The 14306-nt window shown below is 51.5% G+C and overlaps 1 protein-coding gene across 1 annotated transcript; it reads left to right on the plus strand.

Moving 5' to 3' along the window:
* Positions 1-13081: 13081 nt before the first annotated feature.
* LOC309356063 (olfactory receptor 14A16-like) lies at positions 13082-14035 on the plus strand (the record flags this gene model as incomplete). Its single annotated transcript, XM_081887243.1, has 1 exon — positions 13082-14035. One exon carries the CDS (start codon positions 13082-13084, stop codon positions 14033-14035), a length of 954 nt encoding a protein of 317 aa, XP_081743369.1.
* Positions 14036-14306: the final 271 nt, after the last annotated feature.

Genomic DNA, 14306 nt, shown 5'->3' on the forward strand with positions numbered 1-14306 from the left:
CTGTGTTTTTAAATTGCAAACTGTTCTGTCATCCTCAGATCAAGGGCGTTATAGAAATTTCATAAATAAAAAAAAAACATTTTTGTGAATATGTTAAATGTGCATCTGTAGTTGATATCCTTTCCATTATTTTATTAGGAAAATTTTAAGATCATGTATTACTTTCCTGTTAATTATGTTGCTTTGAATGTATATTTTATATTTGTCTTTCTTCTGTAATTTTCTATTCTGGATTGTTTTATTTGATGTTTTAATGTGTTGTAAACTGGTTGAGGTTTTTCTTCTTCTTAAGCAGTACAGAAATGAAATGGAGGAGCAGGAAGAAACAACTCCTGGATCCAGAGGTTTTTAGGTTATAAGGCATTTTATGATTGGGTGGATTATGGTTTCAGCTTCTGAACTTTGAATCTGATTGTTCCAGCCCCTACTGTGGGTGTACATGGGAAGAGCCTTCTCTGCAGTGGCTCCACATTTCTGTAATGACTCTCTTAGCTGTGTCATGCTTCAACATTGCTGTCTTTTCAAAGTTAGGTAAAAACATTTCAGTGATATGCAAGGTATATAGATATAGATCTGTTCCAACCCAGTACAAATCTGTTTGGTTCTGATGTATGCATTTAATTCCTTTTCTTTAATCTGTCAGTTCCTGCTACAACCAAGAACTATGGATATGTTTGTATGTGCTATTGAAATTTCTCTCTCCCTGGGGAAAGACCAGTGAGGGTCAGTAAATGCTGGGAGGGTTGGGATTGATGCTGTTTTAAAGTTTTGAATGCACTATGATTTTGTTCTGTATATTTTTCTGTCTGTTCTGAAACTCAATTAAAAAATAGATATTTAAAAAATCCACTTCAATGCTCAGGCCTTTGGGAAAAGCTGAGATACCCATCTTTCAATTAACAATGTCGTTATGACATCACATGATTAGAGGTGGTTTGTTCTGTTTGTCTTTTAAAATTCATAGCACAAGAGGTATTGTGAGATTTTAAAAGGCTTTCTTTGAATGGACACACTTTTCCCTATGTGGCTAGCAGGGGTTAAATCCTGCTCAGTTTCTGTGTGCCTGCTTGGTCTCAGCAGGAAAGAAGCATGCACAAAGAAAGCCTTGGAAAAGAGGTTCTCCCCCCCCCCACTGTGAGGTAAATGCAACCTAACTGAACACAATTTAGCTGCCATTGTTGATATAAGAACAAAAGCAAAGCCTGGTGACTGGCGGGCCGTCTTACGCATATCTGGAGCCATGGTGCAAAGATCCCTCTCCCCCCCCCCCAATTTGGAAAGGCTGCTCCCGCCCTCGCGCTGCTGCCCCATGCTGCCCGCGTGCGGGCAGACGTTGGCTCCTGCGGAGGGATCATAATGTGGGGCTGGGCAGCCGGGTGCCATGGGGGCAGCATGGGAGGCAGGCAGGAGTCTCGTCTGGGCAGGGACAAGCGAAGCGAGCTGGGCCATCCGAACACAGCAGCAGATAAGCGTGCTCGCTCAGCTGCAGTCTCGCCATCCTTGCTTGGGAAGGAAGGAGAGAGCGTGACTGGGAGCAGATCAGGCAGGGGAAGGAAACATGGTTTGTATGAAGAGGTGCAGAGGTGGTGGGGGCAGCATGGGAGGAGGCAGGCTCTGGGCACGGCAGTGGAGAAGCAGAGGAAGGAGGGAGGGGGCAGAAGTTGCAGCATGTAGCCTCGAGCGCGGGGATCTTTCGAGGTAGAGTGGACGGGGGAAGAGTGGTAGAGTCACGTTTATGATGTGCAGAGCTTAGGATGCAAAGCACACACCACACAGCCAAGGAGGTGGTGTGTCATGGAGCCAGCAGAGAGAGCTCTGGACTGCAGGGAAGCATCGGGATCCTTCCCGCCTCCGACGGGCACTGGGGGCGCGCAGGCACCGAGCCCCCACTCCATCTCGCTTACCTCCCCGCTCTCTGCTCCCCAGACTCTCCCCTGACTCTCCGCCTGGCACCCTCGACTGCTTGGCACCCTGGCTCGCCGTGCCACTATGCCCAATGGTAAAGACGTCTCCGGTGACTGGGTTGTACAGGTGTTCAGCCTGTTGTAAGCCATCTTGGAAATCATTCAATTGACAGAATTTCAAAGTAAATAAATACATATATGCAATAAACAGACCATGTGGACTGTCATGCAAAAGCGTGAATGGTGCAACTGAACTGGAGGAATCCAAGAAGACCTTGTGACACAAGGGGATTTTGAATCTGCATATTTGAATTTACCTGGAAGTTGTAACTATGGGTTTCAGGTAGCTCTCAGAGCAGGCCCAAGACATTTTGCTGTCTGTAGCAAACAATACAACCATGGGTCCCTCCACCATGCAACCTGATGAGGACATTGAGCAGTCACCAGATGATAAATGACTAAGTATGTCTTGGTCTCTGGGAAAAGATGATCACAGAACTCATTTCTAGAAAGGGCTGGTGTAGAAAGGGCTTCTTCTTCTTCTTCTTCTTCTTCTTCTTCTTCTTCTTCTTCTTCTTCTAAAAAATGTTTGCAAATGAGGGAGAAGAGGCCTTAGGGCTATTGCAGTCTCTGCAAAAGGGCCATTCTTTCTATGATGAATTATACACTCACCCACTGAGAAGTGATGATGAGATTGTGGATGCAGCAAAAGGGGCATGCATGGTTTGATTGAATTCATAAAAATCCGCAGCTTCTTTATAAGCAGAAGCAGCATCACAGACCACAAGGTTCAAAGATAGGGATTTAAAAAAGCTTCGGGATTTAACTTCCATACCCATGTCTGTACTCCAATGTTCTTCCCTCCTTGCAGAAACAAATGAAGAGGAGTGGATGTTGTATAAGAGGGATGCAGAAGCTTTTTCAGCCTGAGGGCTGCACTCCCTTCTGGGCAAGTTTCCCGGAGCCACTAGTGAATAGTGTGCCTCACCTGCGGCAAAAGGGGCCAGAGTAAAAAATGGGAGCTTTAGCTTTCCACAACAGTGTAGTTTCTGCATGCACTTGGACATTCTTCTCTATTATCCCTCTGGGCAAGCCAAAAGCACTGATTTCATGCATGCATTCTAGTAAATAAAATGTGAAAAGAGCATGCAAAGAAGGGCTGGTGTGGGATTGCGTGTTGAGTCCCACAATGCCACCCACCAAAAAATTCACACTTCACACATGATTTTTTGTTTAAGGTTTTTGGCATAATTTTGGCCACAACTTTATTAAAATACAAAAAATGTGAGTGGTTGCTTAGGCATTGGTTATGACTATCTGTCCTTGCCCTCAGGGACAGAGCTGGCCTTCCGGACACCAGCGGAAGCCAGCTGGCCTTCCGGACACCAGCGGAAGCCAGCGTGGGAAACAAGTATTGGGTGAGAAATGAGGCTGGGAATCAGACCAACACTTCTCACCCTCATGTTCTGGTGGGGCTTGCACGGCCCAAGTCCGACTCCGGGGACAAGGACGAAAAGAATGGCAAGCCCCTGGATTCCTTTAACGGAATTCCCTTCGCATCATTTGGAGGGATAGGCACTTACCCCTGCAAGCACCAATTTAACCAATGCCTAACCGCCAACCTTACAAGTTGTGACGATTTGCTACGCAGTAGGCAAAAACCAAATGGCACCAGCCAATCAGCCAGATGGCAAAATTCCTACCAGGCCCCCGCACCAAGGCGAACGACCCCATGACAGGCATAGCAAGGTCAAGCGATATGAAAAAACCACCCTATAAAAGGGAGGGAGGGCGGGTGATCCGGTGCAAAAATGGCCAAGAGGACGTCCTACGTCTGGCCCCTGTATTCAAAGACTCTGACCCCTCCTCCAAATTGGCAACAATCAAAACTCCCCAGCAACCCAAAGTTAACCACTTAAAGGCTTGGGTTCCTCACCAAATTTGCCTAGTCACTGCAGGGTGGCCTGTTTCCCCAACCGCAACACGTGCTCTCTGTTATGGAGAACACGCCTTGCGTGTTGAGTCCCACAATGCCACCCACCAAAAAATTCACACTTCACACATGATTTTTTGTTTAAGGTTTTTGGCATAATTTTGGCCACAACTTTATTAAAATACAAAAAATGTGAGTGGTTGCTTAGGCATTGGTTATGACTATCTGTCCTTGCCCTCAGGGACAGAGCTGGCCTTCCGGACACCAGCGGAAGCCAGCTGGCCTTCCGGACACCAGCGGAAGCCAGCGTGGGAAACAAGTATTGGGTGAGAAATGAGGCTGGGAATCAGACCAACACTTTTCACCCTCGTGTTCCGGTGGGGCTTGCACGGCCCAAGTCCGACTCCGGGGACAAGGACGAAAAGAATGGCAAGCCCCTGGATTCCTTTAACGGAATTCCCTTCGCATCATTTGGAGGGATAGGCACTTACCCCTCCAAGCACCAATTTAACCAATGCCTAACCGCCATGGAGCCCTCAGCTCACCGCCAAACCACTCACAGCCCCAACCAAGACCTCAGCTTGGTCACCACCGCACCAATCCAAGCCTCATTCCCTGAAGCAGAAAGGTGCACACCATCAGCTCTGAAAAAGGATGGCCTCTGAAAAAGAATCTCGGGGTGGGAAATCACATCACCACCCAGCTCCAAAACCTTTTTGACCACCGCAGCATTGATGTGTTTTCTGGCCCTTTCAGTGGCGGCCGGGCAACGAATGCCCCTCCAGACGCAGCGTTGCAAGAGCTTTGACCACAAGATTCTCACTGTTGGCACCATTGCCCGCAGCGTCTCCAGGTCACCCAAAATTGCAGCACGTAGTGACAAGCAGTCCATGGTCACCATGTCGTTCTCGCCCAGCTGCACCACAATAGCAGCTGGCGGCCCCTCCAGGAGCAACTGCCTCCGGATACTTGGCAGGAACTCTGACCAGCGCATTCCTCGTCTGGACAGCCAGGACAACCGAACGTGTGGAGGAAGGCCGAGATCTGGACTCCATCCAGATTGCCGTGCTGCGACACCAGCCCAATGGACGATACTGTGCCCCACCATCCAAATGCGGACCACCGCTAAACCTAATAAAAGTTTTTCAGTTCCCGATTCTAAAGACAAGCTCCAAAGGATAAAGAAAAGTCCTGAAGCAATAAGCCTCCAAACTCTCAGCCTCATGCTGGCACCAACAACCATTTTCCCAACCCTCAGTGCGAAAATGCAATGGACTACTGAAAGGAATCTCGCCTTGATCTTTAACCAGCAGACAAGTTTTAACTTGTTGCAGATACTACATAGGTAAAATTGACAAACTTCCTGCCTGATGTCCTATGAGTTTGGAGCCTATTCCAACCTTCCAAGGCCCTGCGCACTATAACTTTATACAAGGGTCTCTGAAAATTAAGCTTCAGTGTAACAGACATTGCAGCGGACTGAATTCTGATAGTTATAACAGCACGCCCAATCTGTAGCAGGTGGACCAAATACTGCAGGCTCTGCTCAGAGGATGGGGGCTAATTCATCTGAATGGCCGAGGACTGCCAGCTTAAGGCTAAGAAATCCATCCAGGCCATCCCATAAGAGCTAAAAGCAGAAGGGGAAATGGAAGCTGCTGCTCTCTGTAAATACTAATTGTTGTCAAAATGCCACAGGTGGTCTGGAAAAGTCTGGCAACAGCTGAGTCTGGAGCCCAGGATCTGAAGCGCTTCATCTGAAAATGGGATAGAGTGACAGCAACATCATTAGAGCATCCCATAATTTGGAGAGTAGAAAGCACAATATTAAACCTTAAGCGGCGCAGTTTGAAAGCGTGAGTAGAGGGGCGGAGAATCTGCTGGAGCGTGAGGACCGTTTTGCCAAGACGCTCACCACTGCCTGGTTATCAGACCAAAAGCAGATCCGATGTTCACTGAACTCCTCGGGCCACATGTGAACTGCTACTACAATGTGGAAAACTCAAGAAAAGTTATGTCACATGATTGCCTCACCACATCGGGCTTGAGGCCATAGCTTTGCACACCAGCGGCCCTTGAAATAAAACCAAAGGGCAAAGATCAAGCAGCACCAGCATGAACCCGAAAATCCTTGTGCGGGTTCAAGGTATCCTGCCATGGCGAACTACTATTGCATCCATTCAGAAATTGCTACCATCGCCTGATATCTGCCTTCACCACACTTGGTAGGCATACACAAAGGTAAGGGGATCTCAGGCCGCAGGCAGCCTGGCCTAGTGGGAAGATTAATTAAGTGGCCCAGCAAGATCGGATCTGATAAAGCATCACTTGCTACAGAGGAAGTATTACAAAGTAACTTCCTTCAAGGCAGACAGCTTCTCCATAGGCAAGTGGTTTGTTTTAGCAACGATATCCACTGGATACCTAAATAAAATGGGAATAAGCGCAAAAGGTATTGAGCTATTGCTTGCCAGCTTCCAGCCCCCGCTTGGGCAGGGGACATCTTGTGCTGCCATCATGATATGTAAATTTACAGGGCCGACGCTGGCCAGAACCCCTAAAGAAGTCCTGACAAAGCTGCTGCCGAGCCAGCTTCCTTTTCCGACACACACTCTGTGCAATGCAACTACACACTCCGTGCAATGCAAAAAACACGCTCTGTGCAATGCAACTACACACTCCGTGCAATGCACACACAAACCCTCCGTGCAATGCAACTACATACTCCGTTCAATGCAACTACACACTCCGTGCAATGCAAAAAACACGCTCTGTGCAATGCAACTGCACACTCCGTGCAATGCACACACAAACCCTCCATGCAATGCAACTACATACTCCGTTCAATGCAACTACACACTCCGTGCAATGCAAAAAACACGCTCTGTGCAATGCAACTACACACTCCGTGCAATGCACACACAAACCCTCAGTGCAATGCAACTATGCACTCCGTTCAATGAAACTACACTCCATGCAATGCAACTACACACTCTGTGCAATGCAACTACACCCTCCGTGCACTGCACACACCCTCCGTTCAATGCAACTACACCCTCCGTGCAATGCACACACTCTCCGCGCAATGCAAAAAACAGACTCTGTGCAATGCAACTACACCCTCCATGCAATGCACACAGATTCCGTGCAATGCAACTACATGCTCCATGCAATGCACACACACACACTCTGTGCAATGCAACCACACCTTCTGTACAATGCAACCACACACTCCGTGCAATGCAACAACACTCTCCGTGCAATGCAACAATACACTCCGTGCAATGCAAACACACTCTCTGTGCAATGCACACACCCCTGTGCAATGCAACTGCAAAGCTCTCACGCAATGCAATGCAATTGCAGCCCGTGCAGCGCCGTGCCCTGCAACGCACAGAGCAAACTGCAATGCGGGCACGCAAAGGTGCTTTCTCCCACTTGCATATTGCAAATGTGGCGCCCATTACATCCCTCGCAGTGAGGTAATCACCAAAAGGACCTAAGTGTCCAGGTAGACCAGTATGGGAGCATGCAGCTGTCCCATACAGGGACCAATCCTGCAGCCTAGGCATTACCGGCACTATGCGCTGACCCAGTGAAACCAATGCTTATAGACCACATGGGGACACTATTCAGGCCGGAAACGCTTCCAGGCCATCAAATTCTAGGACAAAGCCCTAGGATCACCTGCTAGGCCAGGCATAAATGTTTCCAGTGAAATAGGAGAGTTGAGGTAGCCCACAGCTTGTCCAGGTACCCCTGCTTGCCCTTTTAGAGGGAAGCACCCCTTCAAGAAAACCCAAAGTTCTTTTATCACAAATGGGCAGAACTACCCAGCAACAGAATAGCCTAAAAGGAGCAGTTAGTTTTGTTTTGTTATAACAATGGCTAAGAGGGGGATATGAACCCTGTCTCCCAGGTCCTAGTCTTGCACTTTAGCCACTAAGCCACAATGGCTCGTCTCTAAAATGGCATTCGCCTCTATCAGGGCAAAACAAACTTAAAGAAAATAAACTTGTTCAGAAATGGCATAGTTCAAGAGCATATACAGTGGTGCCTCGCAAGACGAAATTAATTCGTTCCGCAAGTCTCTTCGTCTTGCGAGTTTTTCGTCTTGCGATGCACGGTTTTCCATAGGAATGCATTGAAAATCAATTAATGCGTTCCTATGGAAAAAGCCTTCCCCCGACCTCTTCTGGCGGGCGGCATTTTAAAATCGCCCGGGACAGCGGAGGACTTCTCCGCTGTCCGGGGCGATTTAAAAGCCCCTGGGAAGGCAGGCAGGGGGGACAAAGGCTTTCCCGCCCGGCCGCCCGGCTTCGGGACATCGTTCCGATGCCGGGCGGCTGGGGGAGGCGTTCCTGCCCCACCGCCCGGCATCGGGACGATGCCCCGATGCCGGGCGGCTGGGGGAGGCGTTCCTGCCCCACCGCCCGGCATCGGGACGATGCCCCGATGCCGGGCGGCTGGGGGAGGCTTTCCTGCCCCACCGCCCGGCATCGGGACGATGCCCCGAAGCCGGGCGGGGGGGGAGGCTTTCCCGCCCGGCCGCCCGGCTTCGGGACATCGTTCCGATGCCGGGCGGCTGGGGGAGGCTTTCCTGCCCCACCGCCCGGCATCGGGACGATGCCCCAATGCCGGGCGGCTGGGGGAGGCTTTCCTGCCCCACCGCCCGGCATCGGGACGATGCCCCGAAGCCGGGCGGGGTGGAGGCTTTCCCGCCCGGCCGCCCGGCTTCAGGACATCGTTCCGATGCCGGGCGGCTGGGGGAGGCTTTCCTGCCCCACCGCCCGGCATCGGGACGATGCCCCGAAGCCGGGCGGCTGGGGGAGGCGTTCCTGCCCCACCGCCCGGCATCGGGACGATGCCCCGATGCCGGGCGGCTGGGGGAGGCGTTCCTGCCCCACCGCCCGGCATCGGGACGATGCCCCGAAGCCGGGCGGGGGGGGGAGGCTTTCCCGCCCGGCCGCCCGGCTTCGGGACATCGTTCCGATGCCGGGCGGCTGGGGGAGGCTTTCCTGCCCCACCGCCCGGCATCGGGACGATGCCCCGATGCCGGGCGGCTGGGGGAGGCTTTCCTGCCCCACCGCCCGGCATCGGGACGATGCCCCGAAGCCAGGCGGCTGGGGGAGGCGTTCCTGCCCCACCGCCCGGCATCGGGACGATGCCCCGATGCCGGGCGGCTGGGGGAGGCGTTCCTGCCCCACCGCCCGGCATCGGGACGATGCCCCGAAGCCGGGCGGGGGGGGGGAGGCTTTCCCGCCCGGCCGCCCGGCTTCGGGACATCGTTCCGATGCCGGGCAGCTGGGGGAGGCTTTCCTGCCCCACCGCCCGGCATCGGGACGATGCCCCGATGCCGGGCGGCTGGGGGAGGCTTTCCTGCCCCACCGCCCGGCATCGGGACGATGCCCCGAAGCCGGGCGGCTGGGGGAGGCTTTCCTGCCCCACCGCCCGGCATCGGGACGATGCCCCGATGCCGGGCGGCTGGGGGAGGCGTTCCTGCCCCACCGCCCGGCATCGGGACGATGCCCCGATGCCGGGCGGCTGGGGGAGGCGTTCCTGCCCCACCGCCCGGCATCGGGACGATGCCCCGATGCCGGGCGGCTGGGGGAGGCTTTCCTGCCCCACCGCCCGGCATCGGGACGATGCCCCGATGCCGGGCGGCTGGGGGAGGCTTTCCTGCCCCACCGCCCGGCATCGGGACGATGCCCCGAAGCCGGGCGGGGGGGGGAGGCTTTCCCGCCCGGCCGCCCGGCTTCGGGACATCGTTCCGATGCCGGGCGGCTGGGGGAGGCGTTCCTGTCCCACCGCCCGGCATCGGGACGATGCCCCGAAGCCGGGCGGCTGGGGGAGGCGTTCCTGCCCCACCGCCCGGCATCGGGACGATGCCCCGATGCCGGGCGGCTGGGGGAGGCGTTCCTGCCCCACCGCCCGGCATCGGGACGATGCCCCGATGCCGGGCGGCTGGGGGAGGCTTTCCTGCCCCACCGCCCGGCATCGGGACGATGCCCCGATGCCGGGCGGCTGGGGGAGGCTTTCCTGCCCCACCGCCCGGCATCGGGACGATGCCCCGAAGCCGGGCGGCTGGGGAAGGCGTTCCTGCCCCACCGCCCGGCATCGGGACGATGCCCCGATGCCGGGCGGCTGGGGAGGCGTTCCTGCCCCACCGCCCGGCATCGGGACGATGCCCCGAAGCCGGGCGGGGGGGGAGGCTTTCCTGCCCCACCGCCCGGCATCGGGACGATGCCCCGATGCCGGGCGGCTGGGGGAGGCTTTCCTGCCCCACCGCCCGGCATCGGGACGATGCCCCGAAGCCGGGCGGGGGGGGAGGCTTTCCCGCCCGGCCGCCCGGCTTCGGGACATCGTTCCGATGCCGGGCGGCTGGGGGAGGCGTTCCTGTCCCACCGCCCGGCATCGGGACGATGCCCCGAAGCCGGGCGGCTGGGGGAGGCGTTCCTGCCCCACCGCCCGGCATCGGGACGATGCCCCGATGCCGGGCGGCTGGGGGAGGCGTTCCTGCCCCACCGCCCGGCATCGGGACGATGCCCCGATGCCGGGCGGCTGGGGGAGGCTTTCCTGCCCCACCGCCCGGCATCGGGATGATGCCCCGAAGCCAGGCGGGGGGGGGGAGGCTTCAAAAGCCGTCCGGGGGCTTTTAAATCGCCCCGGACAGTCCCGGGGCGATTTAAAAGCCCCCGGTTAGGCAGGCAGGGGGGGCAAAAGTCTTTGCCCCCCCTGCCTGCCTTCAAAAGCCGTCGGGATAGCGGGAAGCGCTTCCCTGCTATCCCGGACCGCTTTTAAAATGCTGGCGGTGGGGAGCAAAGCCTTTCGCCCCCGCCGGCCTTCCTGGACCTCTTCTGAAGTCCGGAGGGGGGGGAAGGCTTTGCTCCCCACCGCCAGCATTTAAAAAAAGGTCCCCGAGATTTCCCTATGGGCTTTCGTCTTGCGATGCAAGCCCATAGGGAAAATCGTCTAGCGAAGCGTCGCAAAAACCGAAAAACCCTTTCGTCTTGCGGGTTTTTCGTCTTGCGAGGCATTCGTCTAGCGGGGCACCACTGTACAGAGTGCTCTAATCCTTGGAGGCACAGAGAGCCTCTGGGGCCCTCTGTCTGCCTCAGAATACATTAGGAGCAACTGGGCCTGCAAGCAGATACATTCCTATAGCGAGAATGAGTCACGTGTCAGAGACTTAACAATTAACTGCTACCTGTAGCAGACTTAGGCTTGGAAGTTAATGTGCAGGCCGAATAGGCCTCCCTGTTTCTGCTCTTGAGAATCTTAGTCTCATAGCAATATTAGAGGAAGCCAAATTAGTGCTCCCACCCAAGGCTAGCTTAAAATTTGGCCAACAGCGCTGCACACACTCAAATAAAGCCAATCTTCGGGGGTGCTATCAACAAAAGTGATTCCAGCTAAGCTGGGAACAGCCTTGACTAGCCCCACAATTTCAACGAGAGAAATGGGGGAAACCTTTTGCGAAAGAAAGCGGCTCTTTCCCTATTGGGAAAGGCATGCCACGGATATAGGGAGAATCTTCCCACAGGGGTAAGGGGTGGGGTGGAAAATCGAACAGGAAAAGGGGGGGAATTAGATTATTTAAGGAACTAGAGAGGATTAAAAAGAAAGGGGAAATAAAGAAATAAAGAAATGTAACCAGACAATGAGAAGATTGTCCAAGTGCTCCATGTGATCCGGTGCAAAAATGGCCAGGAGGATGTCCTACGTCTGGCCCCTGTATTTAAAGACTCTGACCCCTCCTCCAAATTGGCAACAATCAAAACTCCCCAGCAACCCAAAGTTAACCACTTAAAGGCTTGGGTTCCTCACCAAATTTGCCTAGTCACTGCAGGGTGGCCTGTTTCCCCAACCGCAACACGTGCTCTCTGTTATGGAGAACACGCCTTGTGACCATTGTCGGGAATATGGGCTCACAGGTAGAAAAATTGACCTCAGGCCTGAAATTTTTTGTGCCTGGCATATAATTTCTGCATCAGAAAATCAGAAAGTATGCTCGATAAACAGCAGACATTGCATAATATCTGTGGAAAATTCAACCAGACAAATGAGGCTGAGAGGCTGAATGCTAAATGATAAAATGATAATTTTGCCCAGGACTGGATCATAAATTGCTTGATGTGAATGCCAGAAAGTAAAATTGTTAACATTTCTACTCCTTGTGATTGTTAACATACTGAGGTTTCTTTCAGCCTGCACATTTATATCTAGGACAATGTTCTTCCTGCTGCATTTGAAACAGAGAAAGAGAGAAAGGTCTGAAATAGTGTAAATTAATGGTGCATGTTTATGCTGCTTCTGAGCAGTTTTCAGTTTTCAATGCTGTTTGCCCTGAGGAGGCTTGCTCTTTACCACTGAATCAGTGGTAATCCAAGGAAAATGTGATTGATTACTCCCATGCAATGAGATTTTTTAATTAAAAGTTTTTCATAATACAAAAAATGGTTACAAAAATGCAAATATAACAAGTAGAATGTGGAGTCTTCTTTTAGAAGTCATTCTGTGCTTTATTAAAAAGATGGACACAGTTTTAATGCAACAAGTTGGTCTACAACCCTCACTATGGAGCATAAAGCAATCTACATTGTTCTCTGCATGCTAGCCTTAAATCATACACAACATGGAAGTGTTGTGGAATTCATTTGCCATTATTGATCTGTTATTACTTGCTTTGATTTAGAACTTTTTGGCGGGGGTAGGCAACAAAGAAAACCAATTTCATGAGCAGAAGAGGATTTTACAGCATAATCCTATACATGTCTTCTTAGAATTAACTCATACAGGGTTCCATAGAACTTCATCCCACACAGCTGTGTAAAGGATTGCAGTCCTAGATGTGTTAAATAGCATCAGCAAACAACCGACACAGGGTTATGCCATAGAGAAAACTGCTTTAGGAACCTTTTTTTTAAAGAACCCCCCCCCCCCCACTCTAGTGCAAGCCCTTTACATACACCAAAACAGAACTTTGGATCATAGTCATTATAGCTGCATCTCAACCCTCAAATACACATTAGATCCACATTTGCTGAGCTGTATGTAGGAGGTTCATGAGAATTAAACCTTCGGGGTATAATTAGAAGTGAGACATCTATAAAGCTTATTGCTGTACATACCACCTGTCACCACATACAGTACAGAGAGAAAGATTTCCTGATACAACTGAAAGAGAAAGAAGTAGTATGGCAGCTTTCTTTCCTGGGCACCAAGCAAAGGTCTGAGACACACAATGATGAACCAGTCAAGAGCAAATGGATTCCTTCTACACGGATTCCCTGATATTCGGGAGGTGCAGGTAATTCACATCAGCCTTTTTGTCATAATATATTTGGTGGCCCTCATAGAAAACCTTATCATCATCACTGTCATCTTCTACAGCCACCAGCTTCATACACCCATGTACTTCTTTCTGGCCAACCTGTCATTGCAAGACATTGGCTCCATATCGGTTACAGTTCCCAAGTCCATTGCAAATTCGTTGATGAAGACCCAAACGATCTCTTACTCTGGATGTGTTTGCCAAATATTCTTCCTTGTTTTCTTCATGATGTCCCATTACGTCTTCCTTGGTGTCATGGCATATGATCGCTATGTTGCCATCTGCAATCCACTGCATTATGAGACTGTCATGAACAAGAAAGCTTGCATTCAGATGGCAACCAGTGCATGGATTGGTGGACTTTTCTATACAACAATGTACACTGGAACAACATTCAGGGTTGAGTTCTGTTCTAATGTCATCAATCAGTTTTTCTGTGAAATACCGCAACTGCTGAAGAACTCTTGCTCTGACTCGGATAACACTGCAATTTGGGTTCTGACTTTTGGAGCTTGTTTAGCCTTCATCTACTTTGCTCTTATTGCTTTTTCTTACATTCACATCTTCAGAGCAGTCCTGAAAATCCCATCCAAACAAGGGAAGCAAAAGGTCTTCTCAACTTGTTTGCCTCACCTTATTGTTATCACCCTGTTTTTGGTAAGTGGCACCTTTGTCTATTTAAGACCAACATCTGGGTCCCCATCAGCATTTGACCTCTTGGTTTCTATGTTCTACTGCATGGTGCCACCACTAATGAATCCAATCATCTATAGCATAAGAAACAAGGATCTTAAAATGGCATTCTGGAAGTTGCTGGTAAATATTTCCCCCCAATTCTTAGACAAAAATCATTCTCCATTTTAGGAAACAGTTTCAGTTGCTTAGATGGTGTGCTTAAGTTTAGTTCAATCCTATGTTTGTTTACTTAGAAGTGGACATCACTACATTGAATAGGAATTCTAGTCTCAGCAAAGTATACATTGGATTGTAGCCATATATCACACATTTACTTCATCTGTATATGTCTTTAGACCAGGGGTAAGTATATGTTGCTTTCTGGGTGCTATTGGACTACAACATCCATTCTCCCTATCTACTAGCCATACATGCTAGAGCTGATGGTAATTGGGTTCCT

The sequence above is a fragment of the Podarcis melisellensis genome, assembly GCF_964234715.1.
Source record: "Podarcis melisellensis genome assembly, chromosome: 13".
In the NCBI taxonomy this organism is placed as follows: domain Eukaryota; kingdom Metazoa; phylum Chordata; class Lepidosauria; order Squamata; family Lacertidae; genus Podarcis; species Podarcis melisellensis.